This window comes from Diuraphis noxia, unplaced genomic scaffold (assembly GCF_037042655.1).
Source record: "Diuraphis noxia isolate RWA-SAM2 unplaced genomic scaffold, SU_Dnox_SAM2 contig0003, whole genome shotgun sequence".
NCBI classification, from domain to species: Eukaryota; Metazoa; Arthropoda; class Insecta; order Hemiptera; family Aphididae; genus Diuraphis; species Diuraphis noxia.
This window is the reverse complement of record NW_028301713.1, coordinates 46,066,783-46,093,700: the sequence shown is the minus strand read 5'-3', so window position 1 is coordinate 46,093,700 and position 26,918 is coordinate 46,066,783. Positions and strand designations below refer to the sequence as shown.

Genomic DNA, 26,918 nt, shown 5'->3' with positions numbered 1-26,918 from the left:
CTTCTTCATGATATCACATCTTTGTAGTACCTAGTTTGAGATCTAATATTTTTTTTTTAGTAGGCAATTTTGACACGGTAGTTTACGGAGGGTTTTTGTTGTGATAACATTGTCCTAAGAAATCACTATCACTCTATTACTGCGCCAAGACCAAAGGGTAGTTGCTAAGCGAAACGGCGTAACGGTTTCGGGGGCGCTATCCGTGTGCAACCGGCGACAACTACTGCAGACTGAATGGTTTCCAAAGGCACACGAGTCAGGCAGATGGCGCTTGAAGAGAGGACCGCATGTATATAATATATACTTAACATTATTGTATTCTGTTTAATCTGTCGTAATGACTGACGTTGTTATTGATCCGCCGAGATAATGATAAACCTCAGTCCGCCCACGCGCACTATGATAACGGTGGACTTGTTGATCAGTGGCCGTCGAGTTTGAGTGCCACAGCTTGCGGCAGCTGTTGTGTGTGTTGCCGGAATCTATCAATCTGTGTGTCCCGACCCATTGCGCGGAAGCCATTACGGCGGTGATGCTGCTGTGCTCGACATCCACGTCCGGGTGAGTGCTAGTGGGACGCGCACGGGCGCCACCACAATGTCGGTCGCCGTCGCCCTAACCGCGCTGGTCGCATGCAGTTCCTGTTGCTTATTTACAGCCACCGCCGATTCGGGTTCCGATCTGGTCAGTAGTGACTACTCGTCGCTGGCAACCGACGACCAGCAGCCGCAACAGACATCATTCCAGTTGCAACAGATGGCTTCCAACCAGGTGAGCGTGCTTCTGGTGATATTGACAGTACCCTGCCATTAATGGATGCACGGTTCTATTGGATGATATTATTTTATTGCTTATGGAAGTGTTAGGTAGTCAGGTGAGCTACCACCGTTGATCCATGTCTTATTGGTCGTCTTGTAAGAATCAATGTTTGGATATAGCCATCTGGGTGAAATCTTTGAATTATTTTTCAGTTTTTCTTGGCCAACTGCATATACAACTGTGTTACTTATGCTAATAATATTATTCACAACAATATTATATTTTTTAACATAATTTAACATCAGTAGGTACCTTCGAACTACTGTTATTGCCTACTTCAAATAAACAAGATTACATTAGTTTTGTTGCTGCAAGTTAAATACCATTATTAGTTGTATCATCCTAAAGTTATTTTGTTTATCTAAGGATTATAGGGCAACAATTGTTTTTAATATAACATCTATTACATTGCAGTTGTCTTCTTCTAGGTACCTACCCTAGGCGTTATTTTTGCATTTTAGTATCACACTTCATTGAAACCAATTGTGGTAGATATTCGTTTTCTTGATTTTAGCAATTCTAGCAATTCTATAAGTAGTGTTTTTCTTTAGTGTTTCTAAAAAAAAAAAAATATCTATTAATTATGCTGTACCCAATAGATGCTTATGATTAAACATATTTATAATTTTAAGATAGATGGTGGTTTTTTTAAAATACATTTTAACATGTTATTTTGTTTTATTTAAGCCTTACGGTCAAATTCAAGTGGATAATATCGATAATTCGAATGTTGATGTTTTTCATCAATTCCGTAAGTACAATTAGATATTAGATACCTACTTATTATCTTAGAGACTAATATTTTAGCAATATTTTAACACAAACATGCAGAGACAATATAAGATTAGTTTGGTGACTATTTTTAAATATCTGTAAATTACTGTTAAACATAGAATTCATATCATACACACAAAAGTAAATTTATTTCTGGACTCTGTAGGTGTGTTTAAACACATTATAGTATTTAGAATTGTATTACTTGTTTTATTTAATGTTTTTGATTTTTAACAGATTTTCATGAATCTTCTGAATGGCCTTTTCCACATCAAATTGATAACAGTATTGGGCAAATATCTGGAGTTTCCATAAGCAAAGACAATTTTGTGTATATATTTCATAGGGGTGATCGAGAATGGAATCAAACTACATTTTTTCAAAACAATGTGTACAGAGAAAAACATAAAGGACCAATTTCTGAACAGGTAGTTGTTGTATTGGATCCAAAAAATGGTTCGGTAATTAAAAGATGGGGAGGTCACAGGTATAATGTGTTTTAAAAGATATTAATGATAACAATAAAGATAATTCATTCATCTTTTTTTGCTTTAGATTTTATATGCCTCATGGCATTACTGTTGATCATGAAAATAATGTTTGGTTGACTGATGTGGCTCTTCATCAAGTTTTCAAATTTAGCCCTAACTCTGAAAATGTATTAATGACCTTTGGTACGGAATTTGTACCTGGAAATGACTTGGACAAGTTTTGCAAACCTACATCTGTAGCTGTAACAACTAGTGGTGAATTCTATGTAGCAGATGGATACTGTAATTCACGTATTATTAAATTTTCTGCTAAAGGACGAGTACTGTTGGAATGGGGCCGATCCACTTTAGTCACAGGTTGATAAAAAATGGTAACATATTGTAAACAAATGCAGCCTATTTACTAAAATTGAGAAAATTTAAAACATGTAACACTAAAATGTTATTCATAAAAAATTATTATTTTCTTTTACTATTATAAAATATTTTTTATATTTAATTTCTTTTAATAATTAGTTGTAATTATACAGAAAAAATCTATTGATTGTGTTATGAATTAAAACTTAAATTCAATACTTTGTTAATTAAATTTCAACTGTTTAAATTAATTTTAAGAGAATGAAATAAACATTTATTCTTACTAATTTTTTTACTGCATGGTATTATATAATTGTATATTGTATAATTAACAGTATTTAACTCTTTTTATAATAAATATTTGGGTTGCTAGGGTAGTTATGCATTTACAGTTTTCTATGCCTTTCAATTCAAACAGTAAAACAGATTTTATAAATGATCATCCTGATAAATTACTTGTTATAAAAGTAATTATAATAAAAAAGGAAATTGAACCACATAAATAACACAATACCTACATTATGTTTAACATTTAAAGGATTAAAAGAGTTTTATTATCTGACACCATTTTATTTATAAAAAATAAATACTAGAATCAGTACCAATTGCAAACTAAAAAAACAAGTTTTAAGTTATATTATTTTCTTAAATTTTGTGGTAATTATTATTATGTGATTAAAGGTGAGATGTTTGTGCCCCCTTACCAACTGTGGATCCCACATGCTTTGACATTAGCTGAAGACAAAGAATTAATATGTGTAGCAGATCGTGAAAATAGCAGAGTATTATGTTTCAATACCAACAATGGAACCTTTAATTTTGAAATTAATCCACAATTATTTCAACGTATATTTAGTGTTGCATATTCACCAGTGGCTGGTACATACAATTTTATAATTGCTAATTATTGTAAAGTAAAAAAATTGTAATAATTATTATATTGATTATTTGGTTAGAAATGTTACTTTAAGATGATAAAAATATATTGAACTTTACATGTATTCTTTTGTATACAGGGTGGGTTTTAGGCATGCTTAATTATGCATGTATTAAAATTCAGATTTTTGAAATATTCAAAAACTTGAAGACCATTTTTCGGATCACTGACATTTTTGGTACAACTTAAACATAAGGATGATTTTAAGACAATGCAATCTTTAGTTTTTCAAATAGGAACCATCCTTTTTTATTTTTTATTAATAAGCAGATTTTTTTTTCAGAATTTTGATATATCTAAACCTACATTCAAGCTAGTAATTTTGAGTTATGTAACATTGTGTGTTAAGGGTAACATGTTTATGTGGTAAAATGTTAAGTAAACATGGGGCTTAGACGATTTGAAAAAGTTAGTAATTACTATTAATTTATCAATATAAATAGTTTAAAATAATTTTAAAAATGATCCAAATATAATAAATAGGTACTACATCTAATATTACATATAGTTTTTATTTCTTAAAAAAAATGTTTAGGATTACAGTAGAACCTCTCTAATCCGTCACCTCCAGGACTGAGGGTGTGGTTGTAACGCGAAAAAGGTCGGATTATCAGAATATACAGAACATTTTTATTTATATATTACATACAAGATTATATTAGAAATTTATTATATTTTACAATACTTAAAAAAAAAAATAATTATAGATTTTTGTTTAGCAAATGACATTTTAGACTTAGCTAAGACTAATAAGGGAAATAATAAACTAGCAATTAATTGTATATATCTTTTATAAATTGGAAAATCCATATTGTACTTTTTAAATTATATACATAGTATTCATATCAATAATACTATGGTCAGATCAACCGGAGCGGCGGATTAGCCGAGGGCGTACGTACGAGAGGGGTTCTACTGTACTATCCTTAGTATAAACATTTTTAAAACCCTAAAACTACTCATTCAAATTTTGGTTTAGATACATCAACATTAAAAAAAATACATATATCTGCTAAATACCTAAATAATTTTCAGTAAAAAGGGTTCTCATTTGAAAAATAAAAATTAGTATTGCTATAGTAGGTATACTCCTCAAGTAGTACAAAAAATATCAGAAATTTTAAAATATGATCTTTAAGTCAACATAAAAATTCTAAAAATCAGAATTAAAATAAATGTACTATTAAAGAGAAAGATGGTACCTAGCAGGCTTAAAAAATCACCCAGTATATATTATTTTGTATTTGTATGTACAATTTTTTTAGTGTTTAATCTCATATCTCGTATACTTTTAGGTGGATTATTTTATGTACTTAACGATAAAAATATGGATGTAATAACTGAGACATTAGCACAAGGAATTGTCATTAATGCTTCAACATTGGAAATAATTGGAAAATTCCATCCTAAAGATGACGAATTTTCACGACCTCATGACATGGCTGTAAGCCCAGATGGAGCATCTGTTTATGTTGTGGAACTTATAAGATCTCATATACGAAAGTTTGTGTTAGGTTGGTAAATAATAGTAATTTGTTTAACTTAACTCTTATTTGTATTATTGGTGTATACTGTACTTACTTATGTTTTAGATTCAGATATCCAAAACAAATTTATAAACAAAAGTGTTGATACATTTAGTGTTTCAGAGCAAGAATTAATGTTGAATAAATACAATGTGCTAGAAAGTAAGTGGAATTATGAATTTAACTATTTTTAAATATTTTGAATTAATTTTTATAAATTGATTATTTGTTTACTATATTGTTGAATTTTATAATAATAATGTATAATTAATTTAAGTATAAAATTAATATCTAATATATATAATTATTATTTATTTATTTATTGTATACTTTTTTGGAAAAAGTCACTATTCTAAATTTTCTTTGAAATAATGGTAAAGCAGACTTAACAAAACTTATTTTATAAATTTAGACCCTATTTATTTATTGGTGCTTTGTATATTATAAAATATAATAATAACAAAGTACAATTTCAAATTGTATAAACTTATTACTTATATTAATTTATATGCTAGGTATATAGTGGACATTATTATTATAATATTATCAATATTTCATAATTTATATATCTATTTAATTTTAATAATTTTGTAATTTAATAAATATATTGATTTATATTTATATTTATAATGTATTAATCAAATGGATTACACTTTTAATAATTTTATTTCTATAATCTGATAAGAAATTTCATTGAAAAATGCTTCTTGTAACAATTATTTTATCTTTTACATTCAATAAATTATATTTATTAAATTATGATTTACAAATTAATTTACTTCTCTTTATCAGGTTATCACTTATCATGACACGTGATAATGAAAACAAATCACTGTTTAAACAATTAAATTTTTTTATATATACCAAGTGGATGAATGATGTAGATATTTTATTTTAACTTTTAATTCCTTAATTTATTTTTTTGCTACTGAAAAAAAGAATTAATTCTGTAATTATTTAATGTCTCAAAAACAAAAGCTAAGTTGCTTGGTAGGGTTACGTAATTAATTCACTTAAAATCTGATCTTATGTAAAATCACATAAACATAGAACAGTTATAAATCTAATACAAATGAAATATAAATAATTATGTTACTTAATACATATTGATTTTCTTCTGAAAAATGGCTGCTCTTATAAAATCGAGGATAACATTCTATGATACTGATTCTAAAATATTTCCATTTAAGTTTAATGTTATTTTATTTTAACATTTTAGTTATAATATTTATTGAAATGTATTTAATAATTATTATTGTGTTAATATTCTTTTAGATTGTCCTGGTCTACGAGAAAATTCTGGAAAACAAATTTTAGTGATCATGTTAATAATTGCTGTGGGTTTGTTTTTCACTGCTGCTATATTCGTAACTGTTTTGATATACACAAGAACTAAATCAATAGGTAAGTTCTATAACTTGAATAGTTATTAAAAAGTAAAATAATAATTATAATACTGTAAAAAGCTTTCATTCATTATATATTGCTCTAGTGATCAATTTATACTTTAATATTTTGCGTATACTTTTTGTGTTTATAGTCTATTAATCTATACTGCTCATATAATTTTTAATTTTTTAATTTTTTTGAAAATATAATTTAATGATAATTAAATTGAGATAAAATTAATGATAACGTTAAAGGAACACTAAATTTCTATGATGGTTAAATCTTTAAGTTTTGACCTATACTTGTATGTATGTATTCATTATACAACAGTGGTATAGATTAAGGATGGATTTGTGAAATGGCCGAGTGGGCTGCAGAACAGGGGCCTCTTACAGTTTTGTAATTATTTAACAGTTAATACAGAAAATTGTATTTAATATTTTCATTTAAATTTATAAATATTATAATGTTATATAAAAATAGATAAACACACATTTCATTTATTTAAATTAATTATATAAAAAAAAATATTTATGTGTATTATCATTGAATACATTTTATGCTTATGTGTTCAAATAAATTAATGATATATTTGAATCTTGATAAGAAAGGTTTTTACTTTTTTGCCAACTGTGATCACTATTCTCAGTGGATCGTAACAATATTGTTGAATGCGTTTCAAAATATACATCATACATATTAAATGGATCAAACATTGTAACTATTATAAAACTATATCCACCTATATTAGACTCTTTAGAGATTATAAACAAGTTGTAACCTAACTAATTGTAGTCCTTCAAAAGCTGAGTATTGTTATCATCAACATGAAAAGAGCATAGGTACTATAAAACAAAATTATCTAATATTTGTTAATAAAACAAAAAAAAACAGCAATAAAAATATAGATAAGAAATTTAAGCATGGTTTGTTTTTTACAACACAATAATTATTAATGAAACTTAGCTTTATCCTTTATATGAATTCTTTTTTTCAATACCTATACCGGAGGTCAGAAATAGTTCAGCAAACCATTTTTTCTTAGCAAGTTATTCTGGGTTTTCTCAGACAAATAAAAAAATAAAATAAAAATTGCATTGGGGTAAAATATTTTTAACTGGCTCCTAATAACCTAATCTAGTCTATTATATGTTATACTGAAATGTTGCATTCAAATATAAAATAATAATGTTTTTAACAAAATGATCAGAAATTAGTTTTTTTTTTTTTTAATTATCCCGCGGCAACTAAGGCCATTGGGAAGGGGGTAGTACTGTAGGTGCTTACGGAACTGTAGGTTAGTTTTACACGTGGGTGAGAGTTTTGGCAGAATTTCTATTGGGGCACCCGTAGGTTTCTGCCATGCCCCGGAGTGGGGGATGGCGGCACTTGTTCTCGGGACACCGTGACTTGCCTGGATAAAAATGCCGCCTGATGGTCGAGGATCGAACCCGGTCCGGCTGAGCCACAGCCGACGCGGTAGACCACTCGCCCACCTCGTCCCCCTTAGTTTTTTTTTTAAAGCAGTGGATTTCATAAAAAGTAAAATACAATTAATGTAATTATGTCATTGTCATTGTTAAACATAAATTTCTGTTTAAACCACAATAATATAATTGATTAAAAAATTAGTAAATTCTACAGAATGAAATATAGCTTTAAAAGTTATTTATAGTATATCAGTGTATTACTGTCGTATAGGTATAATCAATATACACAACAAATCTTTTACTAGTTTACTACTTATCATGGCTAAACAACATGGTATATTGTCAACTTGCTCTGCGCAAATAGCTAATTCAGACCAGTACGTCACGCTGTCTCTTGCCTAACATGTTTACCTTCAAATTGGAGACATGCTTACCGCATACGTCATAATTTATGGAATAAAATCAACATTCTATGTTATTTCACATAATAAGTATCAACGATATGCGTATCACAGGAAATAAATATTAGATTTTGACGACATTCCATGTTATTTAGCCATCATATGATACCCAATATTGTGCTGAGTGTTTAATTTGAAAACATCATCCCGCCTGCTGTGTTTTCACTTTTAATATGTGATATGTCAATAATTCGAATCATGGGGCGCCATTAAAGTTTTTAATAAGTATGGTGGAAAACATTTTTGGTGACTTAAAGTGGTGGAGGCTAAAAAAAAGTTTAACTTCATATAATTACACATATCATAATAATTGTATTATTAATTGCGAAATAATTAAATATAGTTTTTAAATTATTGTGGTTTTTGATTTCGAGCTTTTTGGGCCACATAAGATAGCTTGGTAGACCAGACAACATGGGTGGATTCATAGTTATATTTTAGGTTAACGTAATATCTTTTATTTTAGAGGATGATCGCCAATACACAGTTTTGATTAATTGTATAAACTACAGTATTTCATAATATTCGATGTGATGAAATATCATACTGAAAAATAAGTATTCAACCAGGTTGAATCAACCTAAACCATTCATATTTATATGTTATACTTAAATTATAAATTCAAGATTGAGTTCCTATTTTTAACGACTCTGGTTCGAATATGACTAGGATTGCATTGTTTTGACTTCATAATATAATACATAGTGATTAGATTATCACAAAACAATAATTATAATGGAAAAATATGGGATTTTCAAAACATTTTTTTTTTAAATTTTTTTTGTGTTTTTTATTGCCTAATGCCCTTCATTCAATAAATTGTGTGTTATATTATGACTCCTAATTAGGTGAAATAAAAAACGATTTCAATAACATATTTACCTACACATAAAATGACTGTTTTATATGATGATAAATGAATCATCCTGTAGGTACCTATTTATATTATTGTATAACTTATAGTGGCTTATAGAGTTATGAAGCTACGGTACCTACGTTTATATGTACTTACTACGTGCGTACATGGCTGACGCCACTTTAATGTATTACATACAATTTATTGTATTGTTTCAGCTCACCGCAAAGACGCGGCTTTCAGTCGCTGGCAGCCTCGGACACTCAACACTGCAGATGGATTTACTTTGGGCAATATATTCAATAAGAAACAACGAGCTGGATTCGAAAAACTTGCGACCGTGGAGGTGAGTGAAGATGACGAAGATGGCGATGACGACGACAACGATCTGAACGTGAGGGCTTAAAGATTGAAATATTATAATATAATAATAATATCTTGTTAGTAGATTCGATTTATCGTTACAGTTATTATTGTTTGTATTTATTAATTTATTGTAAAACCCTTTATTCAATGGACCTATACTTATAAAATCCCAATATTTGTCAGCTAAACGTCTATTTGCGTATCGACCCGAGTATCCAACCGCATATTATACACACACAGGACACACCACACATTATATAACACTATAAAGTCTAAGTTTATTATTATAACTATTCTACTAAACTATTTATTATTATAACCGAACAGAGTTGAAAATATTATTTGTAACAATATAAACGATTATTGAAATAAAAATAAAAAGAAAGGAATTTAAATAGTTACTTTGTATTTTTTGCTTCGTTAAATTATAAAAGATCCTCTAATAATATATATTATATTCTTCTCAATTCCTGCTTTTCTTTTTATCCGCCCGTCCGCATAAAATTATGTTAATTGACCTTCTAATCTTGGATCCATGTCATTTCGAAGAAGATATAATTTGGCTCTGGGCTTACCCCTTGCTAGTCCAACGATTCATTGGCTCTCCTGGGATATGCTTTTGTATCCCAATAACGTGAATATATATTATATACTCCCTAAACTCCTTATCTAAACTGAATTTATTTATAGACATAATGTGTTTACCACTGTATTACTTAACATTAGACATGACTCGATTTTGTTTAATAATTTAAGCAATACTTCAATGACTATCTGGGGACGGAATCGCTAACGGTCTAATCAGTCTTGATATTTTATCTGTTGAATTTAAATTGAAGGATTACTTGATTTGTATCATGACCCAAGTACAAACATATAGCGAGTATCATATATACCTCTGAATCTTGGCTTCAACACATTTATCCTATCATACTAAACTGTTAAGTACTAAAACGATAATACAGTAGATACTAGATACCTGTATACTTTAATGTATTAATCTCCACGAGTTTTATTCCATAGATTTAATGTATATAGTATTAAACTATTTAGCTGAAATCAAATAAATATTATTTTCCATTTACACTTTTAATAAAATTTAAAGTCAACAATATTTTTCATCGAAAGAGTATTCATACAACAGCTACCTATTTTTTCAAATTGTAATGAATTGTATGGTTATCACTGTTCAATTACATAATATGCAAAAAGCATGAATCGAAATAAATTTAAAAAAATCATATTTTTAGTTTTTACTAAGAATCTAATCATTATTTTTGTTAAAAACAGATTTTTGGTATAATATATGTATAAAACTGAAATACTTATATGTACACATAACACATGAAATAATATTAATGTTTGTTACGTGAATTGATTGACGATTGTATACACTATACATATAGACTATACGATTCGATTAACAGTTAAACACTCGGTTAAACATACAACAAATTAAATGTAAATTTAATATTTGTTTTTTTAATACCTATTAATATTATCAATTTATAATATTATTATACTATAAAAATATAAAATATTTTGACTGTGTTTCATTTTAATATATAAAGTAAATAAATACGTATAACGATTAATATTTTTGAATTATTTGGTGTACTTCTGCTGTACCTGCAACCACTGATATACAGATTACAGAGAAAAAAATTTTATTTTATTCCTAAGAAATTTTTTATTTATTTAATTATTAGACAAAAACCTCTGCAGCAGTGGCCATTGGCTGACATTGTTTACATTGTTTTTACATAATTTTTACATACCTAGGTAGTTTTGTTTTTACATATTATTTTACATTATTTGTTTACAATAAATTTTCGATTTAAGTTTCTTTTATGAAGTTTAGCGCCTGTTTGATGACTGATACGTTTGGACCTAATGATTGGTATAGAAATTCTGGGATATTGTGTTTGGTTCTTGTAGCCTCTGATTGTTTGCATTCGACGAGTACCTATATGTTTGATAGTCAAGTGAACTTCGCATGTTGCGCACCTGGGTTTTTCTTCTCTGTTCATTAGGTAACCTCTGTTCATTGTGTAGCGAGTATGTCCTATTCTTAGTTCTTCTTCTGGCCTGTTAATACGGACCATTGAGGTCCTTTGCCACTTCCACAATCCTTTTCCACTGATCCATATCCTATGCCATGTCGATGCTGAAGGTGTTGTTTATTTTTAACAGGTGTCCTTTCACCGAGTCAAACCATCTCTGGCGTGGTCTCCCCTGGGGTCTCTTTCCGGTTGGGTTCCCCACCATAACCTTCCGTATGAGACATCCTTATTATTATTATTACATCCTATTCTTAGACGTGTTAATAATACTTCTTCTTTTCTGTTAAGATTTGCTATATTTCTCCAACGTTCTGTTTTTTGTTTTATTTCGTTAAGTTTGGTTTCTCCTCTTCTCCATTTGTTTGACAATTTATTTTTCAATCGCAGCATTGATACACCTTAGTGTGTCTTCATAAGTACAGTATTTATCGCGTATTTCTAAGTTATGATTATTGGTGGAAATTGAAGTCAACTATCAGGTTTAATACTTCGTGAATTTAAAAAAAAAAAAATTAAATTAAATTCTGAAGGTATACTTCAGATTTAAATTAAAAAAAAACCCCTTACAAAGCATTCTAAACTTTTAGAAACATGAAAACATGTCAAACAGTTTTATCGATTTACATAATATGACATTTCATTATTATTATAACCAACATTTTTTTTAACCTTGTGCTATATTTAAAACAAATACCTAAACTTTAAAGAGGGTTGTAGTTTAGATTGTCATAGCTCATAATAAATCAACATTCTACAAAAAAAAATTGAGTGTTAGTCCTTACCCCTTATAAATTATAATAGCTATATAACAAACACAATCCTTGGCAGAAATGAATTATTTTGTAAGTATAACCATTTTAGGCAAAATCATGTGCTATTTAATTTTAATTTTATAACTTATTCTGTTATTTGTTCTCTTCTTTGTAGTAAAATAATATAACTGGTGGTCTCTTTGATTAGATAATCGGATCTGTATATTTGAATATAAACATTATTCTAATTGTTTTTTTCTTTTCAATTTCGCTAAACATTGTCGTCTATGGCTATTAGCTTTTGTGTTATGGTTGGTTTTAGGAATACGGTATTAATGTAGGGTGAGGATTTGTTGCAAAAACCCGGGTGGTTACCATCAGGGATCTAACAACGCTAGACGGTGCTTGACCGCAGCACATATTACATTAGTTACTGCGGCCGAAAATCGCATCACATAATCAGGCCTTCCTCCAACTATTATTTAAATAATGTAAATCTTATTGTCGTACATTGTTCTTATTGTACAATTTACAAAATGTATTATAGGTATAGATTGTAAATAGGTACTATACTATTTATATATAATTAATAATAAACAACATATATGTATAGGTTAGATAAGTTATATAAAGAAATATAACTTATCATTGAACTACAAATAGATAGTAAATCTAGCTGTAGTACATAAGAAAAGTAGATTTAACATAAAACATTGTTATACATTTATCATTAAATAATTGACTTATAAATTATTGGTAAAAATGATAAAATAGCTGTAACTTAGTGTGAATTATACCTTATACCTACAATATTTTCTCGGTATTGAAATAAAAATGATATTAATGTATGGAAAGATTTATACTATTACAATTTATATTGTACAATACCTACCTATATACATAAAACACTTATGATAATTTAACAGTAGACACATGGCAAACAAAATGGACCAGCGTTCCTCTCTCAAATAAACTGAGAAATATCAAGCTTTCCATAAAAAAATGGAATTTCCTCTGTAACCTCAAAAGAAGGGATGAGGTCATTATAACCCGTGCCAGAATAGGACACACTCATCTCACCCACTCATACCTCATCACCAAGGAACCCGCTCCACTATGTGACGCTTGCAACGTGGACCTGTCGATCGACCACATTGTCATTAGATGTCCAAAATACACCGTAGCTCGGAAAATATTCAAAAATTCATCTTCTCTCCAACTTGCCCTCAGCGAAGAAAACACAGAAGCTATATACAAATTTTTTTATTATATACACTTAAACAATAAGTTGTAAACATTTATAATTTTACATTGTTATAACTTTCTGTAGGCTAATAACCTAAGCTGTTGAAGCCTTTTCATTAATTAAAAAAAAAAAAAATTTAACAGTAATACCTAACCATAACTTATAAAGCAATTTTGTTATATTTTGTTGATATTGCAAATAAAATATATTCTCTGTATTTTATATTTTTTTTCTTCAGTTTTTACCGATATTTAATAAGATCACTTATAATTTTAATTTTTTCCCTCCCCTATATAAATTAAATACCAAAAACCAGTTTGAAGTTGAAGATCAAAGAATTTTTTTCTACAATAAAAAATCATTTTAACACATAAAAAAAAACATTCTATAAATTCAATACATTCGTCGCTATACTCAGAATCTAAAACAATCCTATTCAAAACTGTATGATTTTTCCATACTGTCTTTATTTTCTATTTAAATATGTTTATTTTAATTAATAATATATGTTAATAAATTTTAAAAATACATTTACAGGAAACCCTCGATCGAATGGTTTTAGATCGGAGGACTTTCCAAAAGCTAATTCGATTTTTAAACTAGCATATATTTTATGCCACACAATCAAGGTTAATTGGCATTCGCTTTAGTCAAAAGTAACGAATCCCAAAGTTCAGAGTTTAATTGTTCCTTCAGAGTTTGAATCGTTTATAGTTTTTCGGTTAATTTTCAAAATATATACTCGGCTATTGAAAAATACAAATTCCAAAATGCTACGCACCTATTTTATTCTTTAATCTAACTGCACGAAAATTCAGCCAGCGCTCAACTCAGGTGAAAATAATTGTATTAAAATCTTTAATTAAATATTATTAATCGTTATAATTACAAATTGGTGTGGTAGATGTTGGTTGATACCGCGAAAATCGCGAAAATTCGCAAATTATTTCAAACTAGAAATTCATAAAAAATTTTCTTTTTAAATCTTAGATTTGAAAATTTTTAATAATCTATAATATATCCTAGACAGATAAACCGTCTTCGCACAGAATCGTTTTTCGTATACCTACAATGATATAATATCATTGGATTCAAATTTAATTCCATCCATTACAGTAACCCACTTGTTTTAAGTTTTGAACAATATTACACCAAATATTAAATATCAAATTGAACAAAAGCTTAAATCATATAGGTAGAGTTGGGATTTTTAAATGGCAACAAATCCTTGGCACGGGCAACGCCGGTAAGACAGCTGGTAGTTAAATTATATATTTATTAAACTTGCCCACCACCGTTCTTACCTTTCTTAATACTTTTATTCAAATTTTGATTTTTATAGAATTTTTAAATACATCCAAAGACTTTATTTTAAAATTCCTGATATTTATTTTGTATTACTTAAGGAGTGTCCCGTGACGACAATAACTTCTATTTTTTCAAATGAAAACCCGCTTTACTGTACCTATGTTAATTATTTAGCTGGTGATTTTCTTGAAAATGTTTATGTTTCTATATCAAAATTTTATTGAGTAGTTTATAAATATTAAAATGTTTAAACTTCAAACTAAAAATAATATTTTTTTAAATAAATATGGTTTTAGAAAAATATTTATCATATTATAATATAATAAATTATTATTATACAATTAATAATTTGAAATATTTATATTAATAAATAAATAGAAGTAACTGACATTTTAAAATCATTTAAACTATATCATCTTAACCCATTACTATAGAGTATAGACATACATTATTCTATTAGTATACAAATTTATATAACCTCAAAACTACTCGTTCGAATTTTTACTTAAAATCATAAAAATCAAAAAAATAAATAAATATCTGCTGAACAATTATAAGTGAAGAGGGGGGGGGGGGTTCTTGGTTAAAAAAAAAAGTTTGTCTCAAGATCATTCTTAAGAGGTACAAAAAATCATTAGTATTCGATAAAAATGGTCTTCAAGTGTATTTTATAAAATTCCAAAAATCAAAATTTAAATATATAATATATATAGTTTAATCATACAAATAGGGCGAGTATACCTAAACAATCACTCTGTATACATACACATAAACCGTTAAATAGAGGTCCGTTATAGAGAGGTTTTACTGTATATAGACAAAAATAACATAGAAATGCATTGGTTTAACCTAAAGCGTGTTTTAAAGCAGATTATTGGTCTCGATATCATGTACTTGTCGGCTTTAAGTGAATTATTTGGAATTTGTGATGAGGATTAAAATAAAGAATTTATTTTGTGATTGGAAAGTTGGAATAATTCTTTTGTATGATATTGAACCAAATTTAATTAATTTGCGTGTTCGGAATTCGAAAGACCTGGCGAGTAAAACAAACATTTCTAAGTCTACGTTAATACTCTGTATGATACGTGATTGCTAATATGGGTAGCACACGATTCCTCACAATACACCTTTTTTCCCACCCAATTCGCACACATTTTCGCAATACAAAAGATTTTTTATTTACTCTGAATTTAACACGATTCCGCATAAAAATTGTTGCGACGTTGCCTGTTAAAGGAAAGAAAATATAATACTAAATAAAACAAATAATTAAAAATATATTTCAAAGTCCAGATGTATTATTTTTATATTTAGTATTTTATCGTTGATTGTTGCACAAAGTTGTCGAAAATAATTCCATAAATCTACGTAAGTATTTTGAGTTTTGTATTTAAAAAAAATAAATATACTAGTGGTAAATAAAATCCATTTTTTAACTATGTATTGTGTACAGCTGTAAAAAGTACTTAAGTGAATACTCAAATGTTCCTTCACAAAATAATTCTGAACAAAATTGAATCAAAAGGTTAATATTTTGAATAGTTTTAAGGCAAATAAAATTTGCAACTGCATAGATAAATTATTGATTTTTAAACATGAAACATTTATCAGTTTTTAAAATCCTCAGTTGTTGTAAAGCATTGTCTAATATGATGCTGGAAGTACAGGAAACGACAAATCGATGTTCATAGCCATTAACAACAGCTAGTTCCTTATTCCTCTCTGACACAATAATTCGAATTTCGGAATTATTCATTTTAAATTATAAACACACACAGAATTTATAAGTCAACAGTAAAACACAATAATGCAATCACAATATACGTACGAATGGGTATCGAAAAGGTAACTGATGAGTCCAAAGAAAACATATATAATACACTGCAAACTATTCAGATAAGCTAGTATTTGGGGAAAAACCAAAATAATGTTATAATCAGGGCTTTGAATTTATAGGGAAGTGCATTTTGTTTGGTCATTGTAAAACATAGCTTTGTAAGTACATAATTTGAATTATGTAATTACGAATCCATCTATGAAACTTTTATTTTGCATATTTTTGCATTTTTTTGACGTTTTTAAATTTTTAGGTAATTTTTCGCATTTTTAGGTCATATTTTGCTGTTTTAGTTCATTGTCTAGTATTTTTAACCAAATTCCGTCGACTGACTTGTTTGAAAATATTTATTTTTATTTTACACAGGCTGTATATATTATGTCAAATTTATATTTTATTAAATAATATTTTAGTTAGTATTAGTTTGTTTTATTATTTTAACAAAATAAATACAAAAACAATTTTTTTTTAATGTTTCAGGTGAATAGCATTAACTTAATTGAGATTCAATCAACTTTTTTATTAAATAAACACTTTTTTGTACTAATGTTTAATATCCTGTACCTAATATTAATATAAATATAAAAATTAAATTAAAAACCATTTGAAATGAATTTTATACTATAATTTTTGGCATTTTATATTCCTTTTTTTTGCATTTTAAGTGCATATTAATTTGCATTTAAGTGCATTTAAGTGCATATTTAATTGAATTTTTTTGGCATTTTTTAAGGTTTTTTAGTGCATTAAATTTACAGCCCTAGTTATAATATTACATATATTATCTAATATTAATAACAACCATTTTTATGTCTAAAATAATTTTTAAAATACAATCAGCAACGTCGCAAATGGTTTTGTGTGGAATCGTGTGAATGAAAAGGTATATTATGTGGAATCGTGAATTATCGGCTAATATTGATATGTCCTAAACGTATGCTTCATAATGAATGTATGGTTGAGTATAAATAACTCTTAATCACTGTGTCTACCTAAGTTCAAATCATGAAAATTAAGTTACTGATTTAATAAGAATAATCTAAAAGCTAGTTATATGATTTGTTTATATCGTTGATTGAATTATTTAACATATTTAACGTAATAACTTTATAGTTTATAGAAACTGTCTAATAATATTATAATTACGATTAGATGTGTATAATTATACAGGTATCTTACATACTGCTTTGTAATAAATATATCTACAAGGCCTATTTACTCATACAGCCATACTATATTAGATTCTGAGCGGAGCGAGAAATGTATTGATTTTACCACGATGTGTGGTTTTTTTTTGTGTCTGTCATCACGTTTTGGGACACTAAAAATGTTTCGATTTTCGACTTCAGTACCTTGTTAGATCAGAAAGTGAATCTATAGTTGGTACTCTGAGGGATAAAATGTAAAAATTCTCATTATTAGTTTTCGATAAAATCGTTTTTGGTTTTTGATGTAACTTTAAAACAAATGATCATAAATGAATTGATATCATAAACAAATGATACATGAAATTTTCACCGAATGTTTATAAAAGTATATTATTTCGACTTAAGTTGAACTATTATAGCCATATGCAATTTTCGATCATTATTAGTTTTTTTAAAATTAATATCGATAAAAATTTATTTGTTGGGTAGAAAAGCTTGAAAATTTAATTCAAGACACCTAATACATTGTTACAATAGCAGTTGAAAAATATTAAAAATACATAGGCACAATTTTTTTTTATAAACATTTAAAGTTCAAATTTTGACTAAATACGTAAAAATTACGGCAACGTTCAAAATTATCTTTGATAGAAATTCATAAAAATTTTTATTTTTAAATCTTAGATTTGAAAATTTAACTCAAGATTCATTATAAGTTTGTTTACCTTTATCAAAAAAAAAAAAAAAAAAAATGTTCACGGGGGGAAAGTCAAATATTTTAATAAGTAGGTAATAATAATCTATAATATATCCTAGACAGATAAACCTTCTCCGCTCAGAATTGTTTTTCGTATACAATGATATAATATCATTGAATTCAAATTTAATTCCATCCATTATAGTAACCCACTTGTAACCTACTGTACATCAAAGCGATATCCATTTTTTCGCTTTTTGTGTTTATTTAAAATTGCTATAAGTACTTGTCATTAACTAAAATTACAAAATGTAAGTATACTTATAAAGTCGCTATAGGAAACTTGCTTATGTTTTTTCTTAGATAATATGGGGTGATATAAATGTATAAAATACATTATTTTAATGAACTGTGCCAAAGTGACAACTACCGAAAAAACATAATATTATCTATTTATTTATTATATAATATATTATATCTGTGTAATATGCACATTCTGTGACTGGCTAAGTTATGGTTAAAAAAAATTTGTTTTTTCTATTGGCTATTAATAATAATATATTATCTACAATATATGTCTAATCTTGGGGATAATTTATCGTAACTCGACGGCAGTAATAATAATCTGTAAATAATGACATGACCCAAGTCAACGTTTACCGTCAACGGGATACCCAAAAGGCACATAAATGTTTCAGAAAATAAGGTTAAATGTGATAAGTAAAATTAGATTAGAATATTACTTGGTTAAAAGTAAATAAAATTAATTTATCCTTTGCGTTCCTGAAAGCCATGCAATTAAAATATTTTTTCGTTAAACACCATTTCCTTGAAATTTTTTTAGATTCTAAGCGGAGCGAGGAATGTATTATTGATTTTACCATGATGTGTGTGTGTGTTTTTTTTTGTCTGTCATCACGTTTGGGGCACTAAAAATACTTCGATTTTCGACTTCAGTACCTTGTTAGATCAGAAAGTGAATCTTATTTTTCTAAATAATCGGGATAAACAAACTAAAAATTAAGGAAAAACTGAAATTTTTACGTATAATCAGTTTTCGATAAAATCAATTTTGGTTTTTGATGTAACTTTAAAACAAATGATCATAGATACATGAAATTTTCACCGAATGTTTATATAAGTATATTATTTCGACTGAAGTTTAACTATTTATAGTTATACGCAATTTTCGATCATTATTAGTTTTTTTTTAATTAATATCAATAAAAAGTTATTTATTGGGTAGAAAAGCTTGAAAATTTAATTCAAGTCACATTTTTATATTGAAAAATATTAAAAATACATAGGCACGATTTTTTTTTACAAGCATTCAAAGTTTGAATTTTGAAAACATACGTAAAAATCACAAAAATTCACAAATTATTTTAAGCTAGAAATTCATAAAAAAATTTCTTTTTAAATCTAAGATTTTAAAATTTAATACAAGGTTTCTTACAAGTTTGTCAATCTTTATCACAAAAAAAAATATCCACCAGAAATTCAAATTAAATTTTAATGAGCGTTTAAAATTTAAATTTTTACAACATTGGATTTTCACTGGATTTCTTACTATGATGTAACTCTAAAACAAAGTAACCGCAGATACTTAAAATTTTCACTAAATATTTACATAGGCATTTTCTATATTTGATAAAATTTCCAAAATATTTTGATTTGTTTTGAGCTTTTTACTGATATTTTAATTTTTCAACTTTTTTAGTTTTTTTTAAAAAATTAATATCGATAAAAATTTATTTGTTAGGTAGAAAAGTTTGGAAATTTAATACAAGGCTCCTGACACATTGTTACAATAGCAGTTAAAAATATTAAAAATACATAAGCATTATTTTTTTTATAAGCATTTATATTTCAATTTTTGACTAAATACGTAAAAATTACGACAATGTTCAAATTATCTTAGATAGAAATTCATAAAAGTTTTCCTTTTTAAATTTAAGATTTGAAAATTTAATACAAGGCTCCTGACATATTTTTACAATAGCAGTTGAAAAATATAAACAAATATATAATCACAATTTTTTTTTATAAGCATTCAAAGTTTGAACTTCGACAACATACTAAAAATCACGAAAATTCGCAAATTATTTTAAGCTAGAAGTTCATAAAACTTTTTCTTTTTAAATCTAAGATTAAAAAATGTTTAATTATCTATTATATATCCTAGACAGATAAACCGTCTCCACTCAGAATCGTTTTTCGTATACAATGATATTATATCATTGGATTCAAATTTAATTCCATCCGTTACAGTAACCCATTTGTAACCTACTGTATCGTAGAGTGACATTCACGACTTACCAGCTTTTTTTTTTATTAACTTAAGCAAATTTACTTGAAATTATTGCTTGGATTGTTTGTTTTTAGTTATATTGAGCATAAATTATTCACATTGGCAAATAAAAATGCATTTTTAACTACTACCGGTTGTACTATTATCACTATTTTAATTTAAAGAGTATATAAAATGTATAATACTATTAATAATAAATTTTAGAATTTAAAATCACATAATACACATGCTGCTCATAATATTATATGAATTGTCTAATAATAAATAATAATAGGTAATATAAATAAGAGACACATTGGATCAATAGTTTGATGACAAGTATAGTATTCATTTAAGGTTTTCATCACATATCATTGTATTAATATTTTGTTATTATGACTATGAATTAATAATTATACATATATACACAACACAAAATAATACAGGGCGAATCTTATGCAAATAATATAGAGTTGAATCAAAAATAAAAATTGAAAATAATCACATAAACTAAAACTTAAAGTAGTTTTTAAAAATAACGAATCTTAGATAATGATTTTAGGTTATATGATTTGATTCGTAATTTTTAAAGGCAATATAATTTAAATAAATAATATTTAAATGTACAACCAGTATACCATTGCAAATTATAACAATTCACAAATTTCAGACAAAATTGATTGAGTGAAGTTCCATGTTATATCTATAATTAATAGGTAATGAATAAAATATAAAATAGTATATATTGTATATTTATACATATATGCTCATATATATTATAATAGGTAGTCATGTAAGTATCTATACAAAATTGTACCAAGAGTCTTATTGTATTATATTTTGACGTAGAAATGTACCTATATATGTATCGCCTATACATTACGCCGTCCAACACTTCTTGTTGGACAAAATTACCCTGACGGAATACGAATGTTGAGGAGTTACTCTTCTTAGCACCGGTAGATGATACTTACATATTGATGATTTATAATCATGTCACATTCACATCCTATAACTTCGTATTTTTGTTTATTTACTCGTCCAAGTTAGATAGCTATCATGACAGTTGATTACGTTATGTCTACAGCTGAAAATAGGAAAGGCTCGAACTCCACGATGACCTACAGTCCGTGGACATCTACCTGAAAAGCTGGCACAGTTGATCATACTTATTGTCCATTCAAAAATCCTAACTCTCATAGTAGTGATTGTCCCGGCGGTGATACTCTAGTCTCTAGTAATACATAATTGCAGGTGATTCTAAGGTATGACTAATCTCCGTGCGGATTACGTCCTGCTGCTGCTGTATTGATGACACGACATTGACGCTACTATATATAATCAATATGTTTTTAAAAATGTTGAACGAAGATAGTTCATGATATTATGTTTAAAATATATGGTTAATTTGAAAATAGTCATCAGTTTCATATAATTTTGTAATAATTTATGAACATTGTCCGAGCTTACTAAATATTTCAACTATTTTAAATTCAAAAATATAAGAAGTTTTTCACATCATGATATCCTTTAAATAGCATACAAATTCGAAGTATTTAAAAATATAATTTTGATTGATTTAATCGAAAACTGTCAAGATAGCATATTTAAATAAATGCATTACTTAAGAAACATTAAAATGGGGATGATCATACTCAGAAAATAATCATGTTAATGTTTAAATTGACAATTATATACTGAAATAACATTTAATTATGTCTTACATTCGAAACACCCTGTATCTATTTATTAGACTGAAGGTTTGCAATAAAGACGCACATATACTAGTGTGTCTACATGAAAACCCATAATTCATAATTATATTGTCGCATCGTTTCGGTCGATGCGTATACCCCCACATCCGACGTCGCTGGACTGAACTGCGAACGGTCGTTCGATAATATACAATATATTAATACAGAGCACCACACCGGGTAACCGCGAACAGTAGTGTCCTGTTTTAAATATAATCCTATAAGCTCGTTTTCGACGTGTAGATATGATATTAACGATAGAGATTTCGCATGAATCATTTTAGCGCACGGTGACAATGTTCTATGACGACCATTCTAACTATCTCTTTCCTTCACACAAACTCACACCGCCAGAGAAAATGATTCTTTTAAATATAACACTTATTGATTGTATCAAAGTATTGGCGATTTTAAAAATATAATAATATATTATATAGGTAGGTATAATATAAAATTTTATAACCCGAAACAGAACATTTTTCAAAAATTGTCAATTGTATATAAAAATTGAATTTAATACGAGTAGTTCATTATTTAAAACTTATGATTTACAAGTATTAAAAATAGTTCAGATTAGTGGAAAGTCAACCAGTTGAATATTAATGATACCTAGTTTAATTCATCAGTGTGCATACATTTCTTTCGTAGGGTATGCTTGTGTTTTTAAATATACCTAACTCAATATAAGAAAATAACTCATTTCATAATTCAAAAATCAATCTAAACGAAAATATGATAATGAAATCTAATTTATTTATTTTGATTTGTTCTCGAAACCCATATAAGTTCACAAAAAAAAAAAAAAAAAATATCAATATGTTCAAATTCTAATCATGAATTTAGATACTATGAACTAAGGTGGATTTATAAATTTATAAGTCCACCTTGCTATGAACTATGTTAGTTGTTAATTATTCTGATCAAAAAATGTTGATTAAAGATTATGATTATGATAACTCTACAGGGGATGCCATAACATACATGGCATCACCCTGCGCATGTCCATGGATAATTATTTGGGCATAGATTTATTGCTCTATTTTGTAGTATATTATAAAAAAATTGTTAGGTTCTTATACTTAAAAAAAAAAGTTTTAATAATTTGTTGTATTCCTGGAAACTATCTCAATCTGGTTTTCGATTGGTTATTTCCAAGAATGTTTCCGTTATATAGTAGTGGCAACCTGAAAGATACCTATAATATGTGAAGGAATGCGTTATTTTTCTTCAAGTAATATTGGGCTAACAGCATCGTTTATTCATCACCTGTTGATTGCCTGTTTACCTTAGGTTAAATAATCGTATTTAATCTGCACAAAGCGATTTTTGCACGCATAATGATATAATGTTTAATTTATAATATTTATTATATATGAGCAGATAGATGATGTACATAAGCATGCAGTGGCGCCGATCTATATTTCATGTTATGGGGAAAAAATACTAGTGTTAGACCCACCCACCCACCTACGACCTACTAAAATAGTACGAGTATACGAATATACGATTGCATTATAATAGCGTCAATAGCGATATACGTATACCTACTGCTTGTCGACCTGCTATTATACTACTATACCTACTATTAGTACAATAGTACTTATATAGCTAGTAGTTACTATTAAAGTATTATTACTTATTACCTATTTACCTATCTATTCTTTATACTTACCATTATTGTACTATGATGATATTTAAATATAAATATCACTGATCACTGATCACTTATTATTACCCACCCACCCACCCACCTGACCCACCCAAAAATAGTTCTGGGGAATTTTCCCCAGTTCATACCCGTGTTCGGCGCCACTGTAAGCATGTGTGGACTTTTTTTTTATGGTAAGGCCTGCAGGTAAGTTGAAAGTCGAATGTTAATCCGAAATATATTTTTGCTGTCGGTGACGATAGGGTTTGGGTATAAAAGATAATTACAGCCAGACATTAAGCTTGCTAAACTGTGAATATATAGATAGTGAGGTTGATTTGGTATTGTTGACTTTCAACCACTACATTGTGTATAATTAGAGAGAGATTGTTTTGAAGGTTGTTGAAAGCTATAAAGGGGTCTGTAGTAGTTGATATTATTGTCTTTATGTCCACACATCCCACTACTAATAAGTTTGATATAATCGGTTGATTTAAAATTCTATCTGTATAAATATTGTACAGAATTATTGAAAGAACACTATCTTGAAGAACAACAGCTGTAAATGCATGCTACTTCACTCATTTGAAATTTAACTTTAAATTATATCTAATTGGGTAAGTACCTACTGATCCTAAAAAATATCCTGTTTTAGAATATTAACTTAAAAATATATACTGTTAGGATTCATAGAGAAATTTAAAAAAAATATAGTTGCGATAAAAATATATCAACCATATACATTTTTTTTAAACATGGTGCTTATTATGTTAATTTTACTCATTATTTTTAATCACGAAGAAATATTTTGTTCTATGGTGTGGAACAGTACAAATGCGTTTTTTTCACAATGTCTATATACGATAATTCTCAAAATCAATTTTGTAATCGACTATTCATATTGTTTTAATAACTTATAACTATACTGCGTACAAAGTACAAATACTGTTGACTATTAAGTATGGTAAAATATGTTTAATTATATTTAATGTATTTATAATATGTATTACTAATTTACTATATAATATATTTTATTATAGTAAATAATAATATAATGTTATTGTAACATTAAGATACTAGGAACTGTCACTACTGGGTGGCTTCTTCCAACAACTCATTCATGTCATTGTAAATTAGCCCATATTCTTATTGTGCCTAAGGGTACAGATTGAATATTTCATATAAACAATTTAAATTAAAACATTAAAATATTACTATATAATTGATTTTTTCAATACTAAAAATTGGCATTATAGTAGGTTGTACTTAGTGATGTCTCATGTTATCTTCAACTAAATTATTTGCCAGACTACTATTATTAAAATAATAAAGTAATTATTAACCTCGAAACAAAAATAACACCTATTGTCATACACTTGTGCCACATAATATAGGCAATATTATATATTTTACTATGATAAACTAGTTTCAATCATCAATATTCAATGACTGAATGACGTAACCTATAGGTTAAAATAAACTATATTATTATATTTGAATGTGAAATGATGCGAAAGTATGAGATTTGAAATACATGTTTAAAATAGCTATAATTTATTTATTTAAACCATCACAGCATTTTGTAATAAACTGCAACCATCAAAAGCAAACGCTTCATACTGAATAGACTTATATTCAGAATATTATTAGTTATTTTATTTTACTATTAAACCTTATATTTATTTCAATAATATAACACAACTGGAACAATATTCTTTTTAATATATATACATATATATATATTATGCCTGATAAATACTTGGATTGCAATGGAATTAATTTCATAAAACGGATAAATTATTGTTTAATTTGATGTAGATAGGTATTTTTGTAAAAAAAACAAATTATATAGTTTTTATTGAAATGTTGAATTCATATAACTTTCTAAGAATATTATTTGTATAGTGATATGATATTTTAATTTTGTTGGTAAACAATTAAAATTCACACGCCCTATCACAGTATAACAATATGGTGCTGTTTCGTGGTAAACAAATATACAAATTTATACACTGCACAGTACACGTGTATACAAGAAAAAATAACACTTTTAAGCTACCACTGTGAATTTTACTTGAAATTATGTTAATTTTATATACCCCAAACAACTTTTTAGACACGTTTCTCTCGAATATTTTTATTTTTTTTTTTTACACTATTCAGACCTCCAAGCATGAAACTTTTTGGTCTACCATCAACCAAACACGTATAGAATTTCAAATTTATAGCAGGAAACGACGATTGAAAAGCTTTTTTAGACCAAAAATGTGTTTTCGGATTAAAATATATACGCACAGTCGGTATATGGAACCCAATACATACACCGGTGTTGATATAATATTATGTAAATCGACGCGTGTACAAACTTTTTCGATTGACTTGTTTACTATGAAAAAAAAAAACTAAAATGTGTAATAAAAAAAAAAAAAAAAACATACCCTAAGTTAAGTGTACTTAAAACTGTCTATGTATTCACAACACTATAGTATGAATTTACATCAATTTATAAGTATAGAACATCGATATGCTTGTAATCATAATAAAAACACGTTCCTTTAAATTATCAAACATGCAGATGATATCTCATTAATTACCAAATAACATTATAATTTAATATATATAGTACCTAGTGAGTTCAAATCCACTATGCAAAAAACATATTATCTATTCTGTGGTTGGAATTTGTTTACTATTGGTTAAAGTATAAAAACACATAGACAATGATCTTCTCTACTAGTTATCGTTTTATTATATCAGATTCAGACA

General features: G+C 27.4%; 1 protein-coding gene across 1 annotated transcript; it reads left to right on the top strand.

The window, feature by feature from the left end:
* Positions 1–340: 340 nt before the first annotated feature.
* LOC107173682 (peptidyl-alpha-hydroxyglycine alpha-amidating lyase 1-like) lies at positions 341–9,801 on the top strand. Its single transcript, XM_015524310.2, has 9 exons — positions 341–771; positions 1,507–1,570; positions 1,831–2,080; positions 2,149–2,441; positions 3,123–3,320; positions 4,674–4,892; positions 4,971–5,066; positions 6,180–6,308; positions 9,259–9,801. The coding sequence occupies exons 1-9, from the start codon at positions 598–600 to the stop codon at positions 9,444–9,446; spliced, it is 1,611 nt and encodes a 536-aa protein (XP_015379796.1). The 5' UTR covers positions 341–597; the 3' UTR covers positions 9,447–9,801.
* Positions 9,802–26,918: the final 17,117 nt, after the last annotated feature.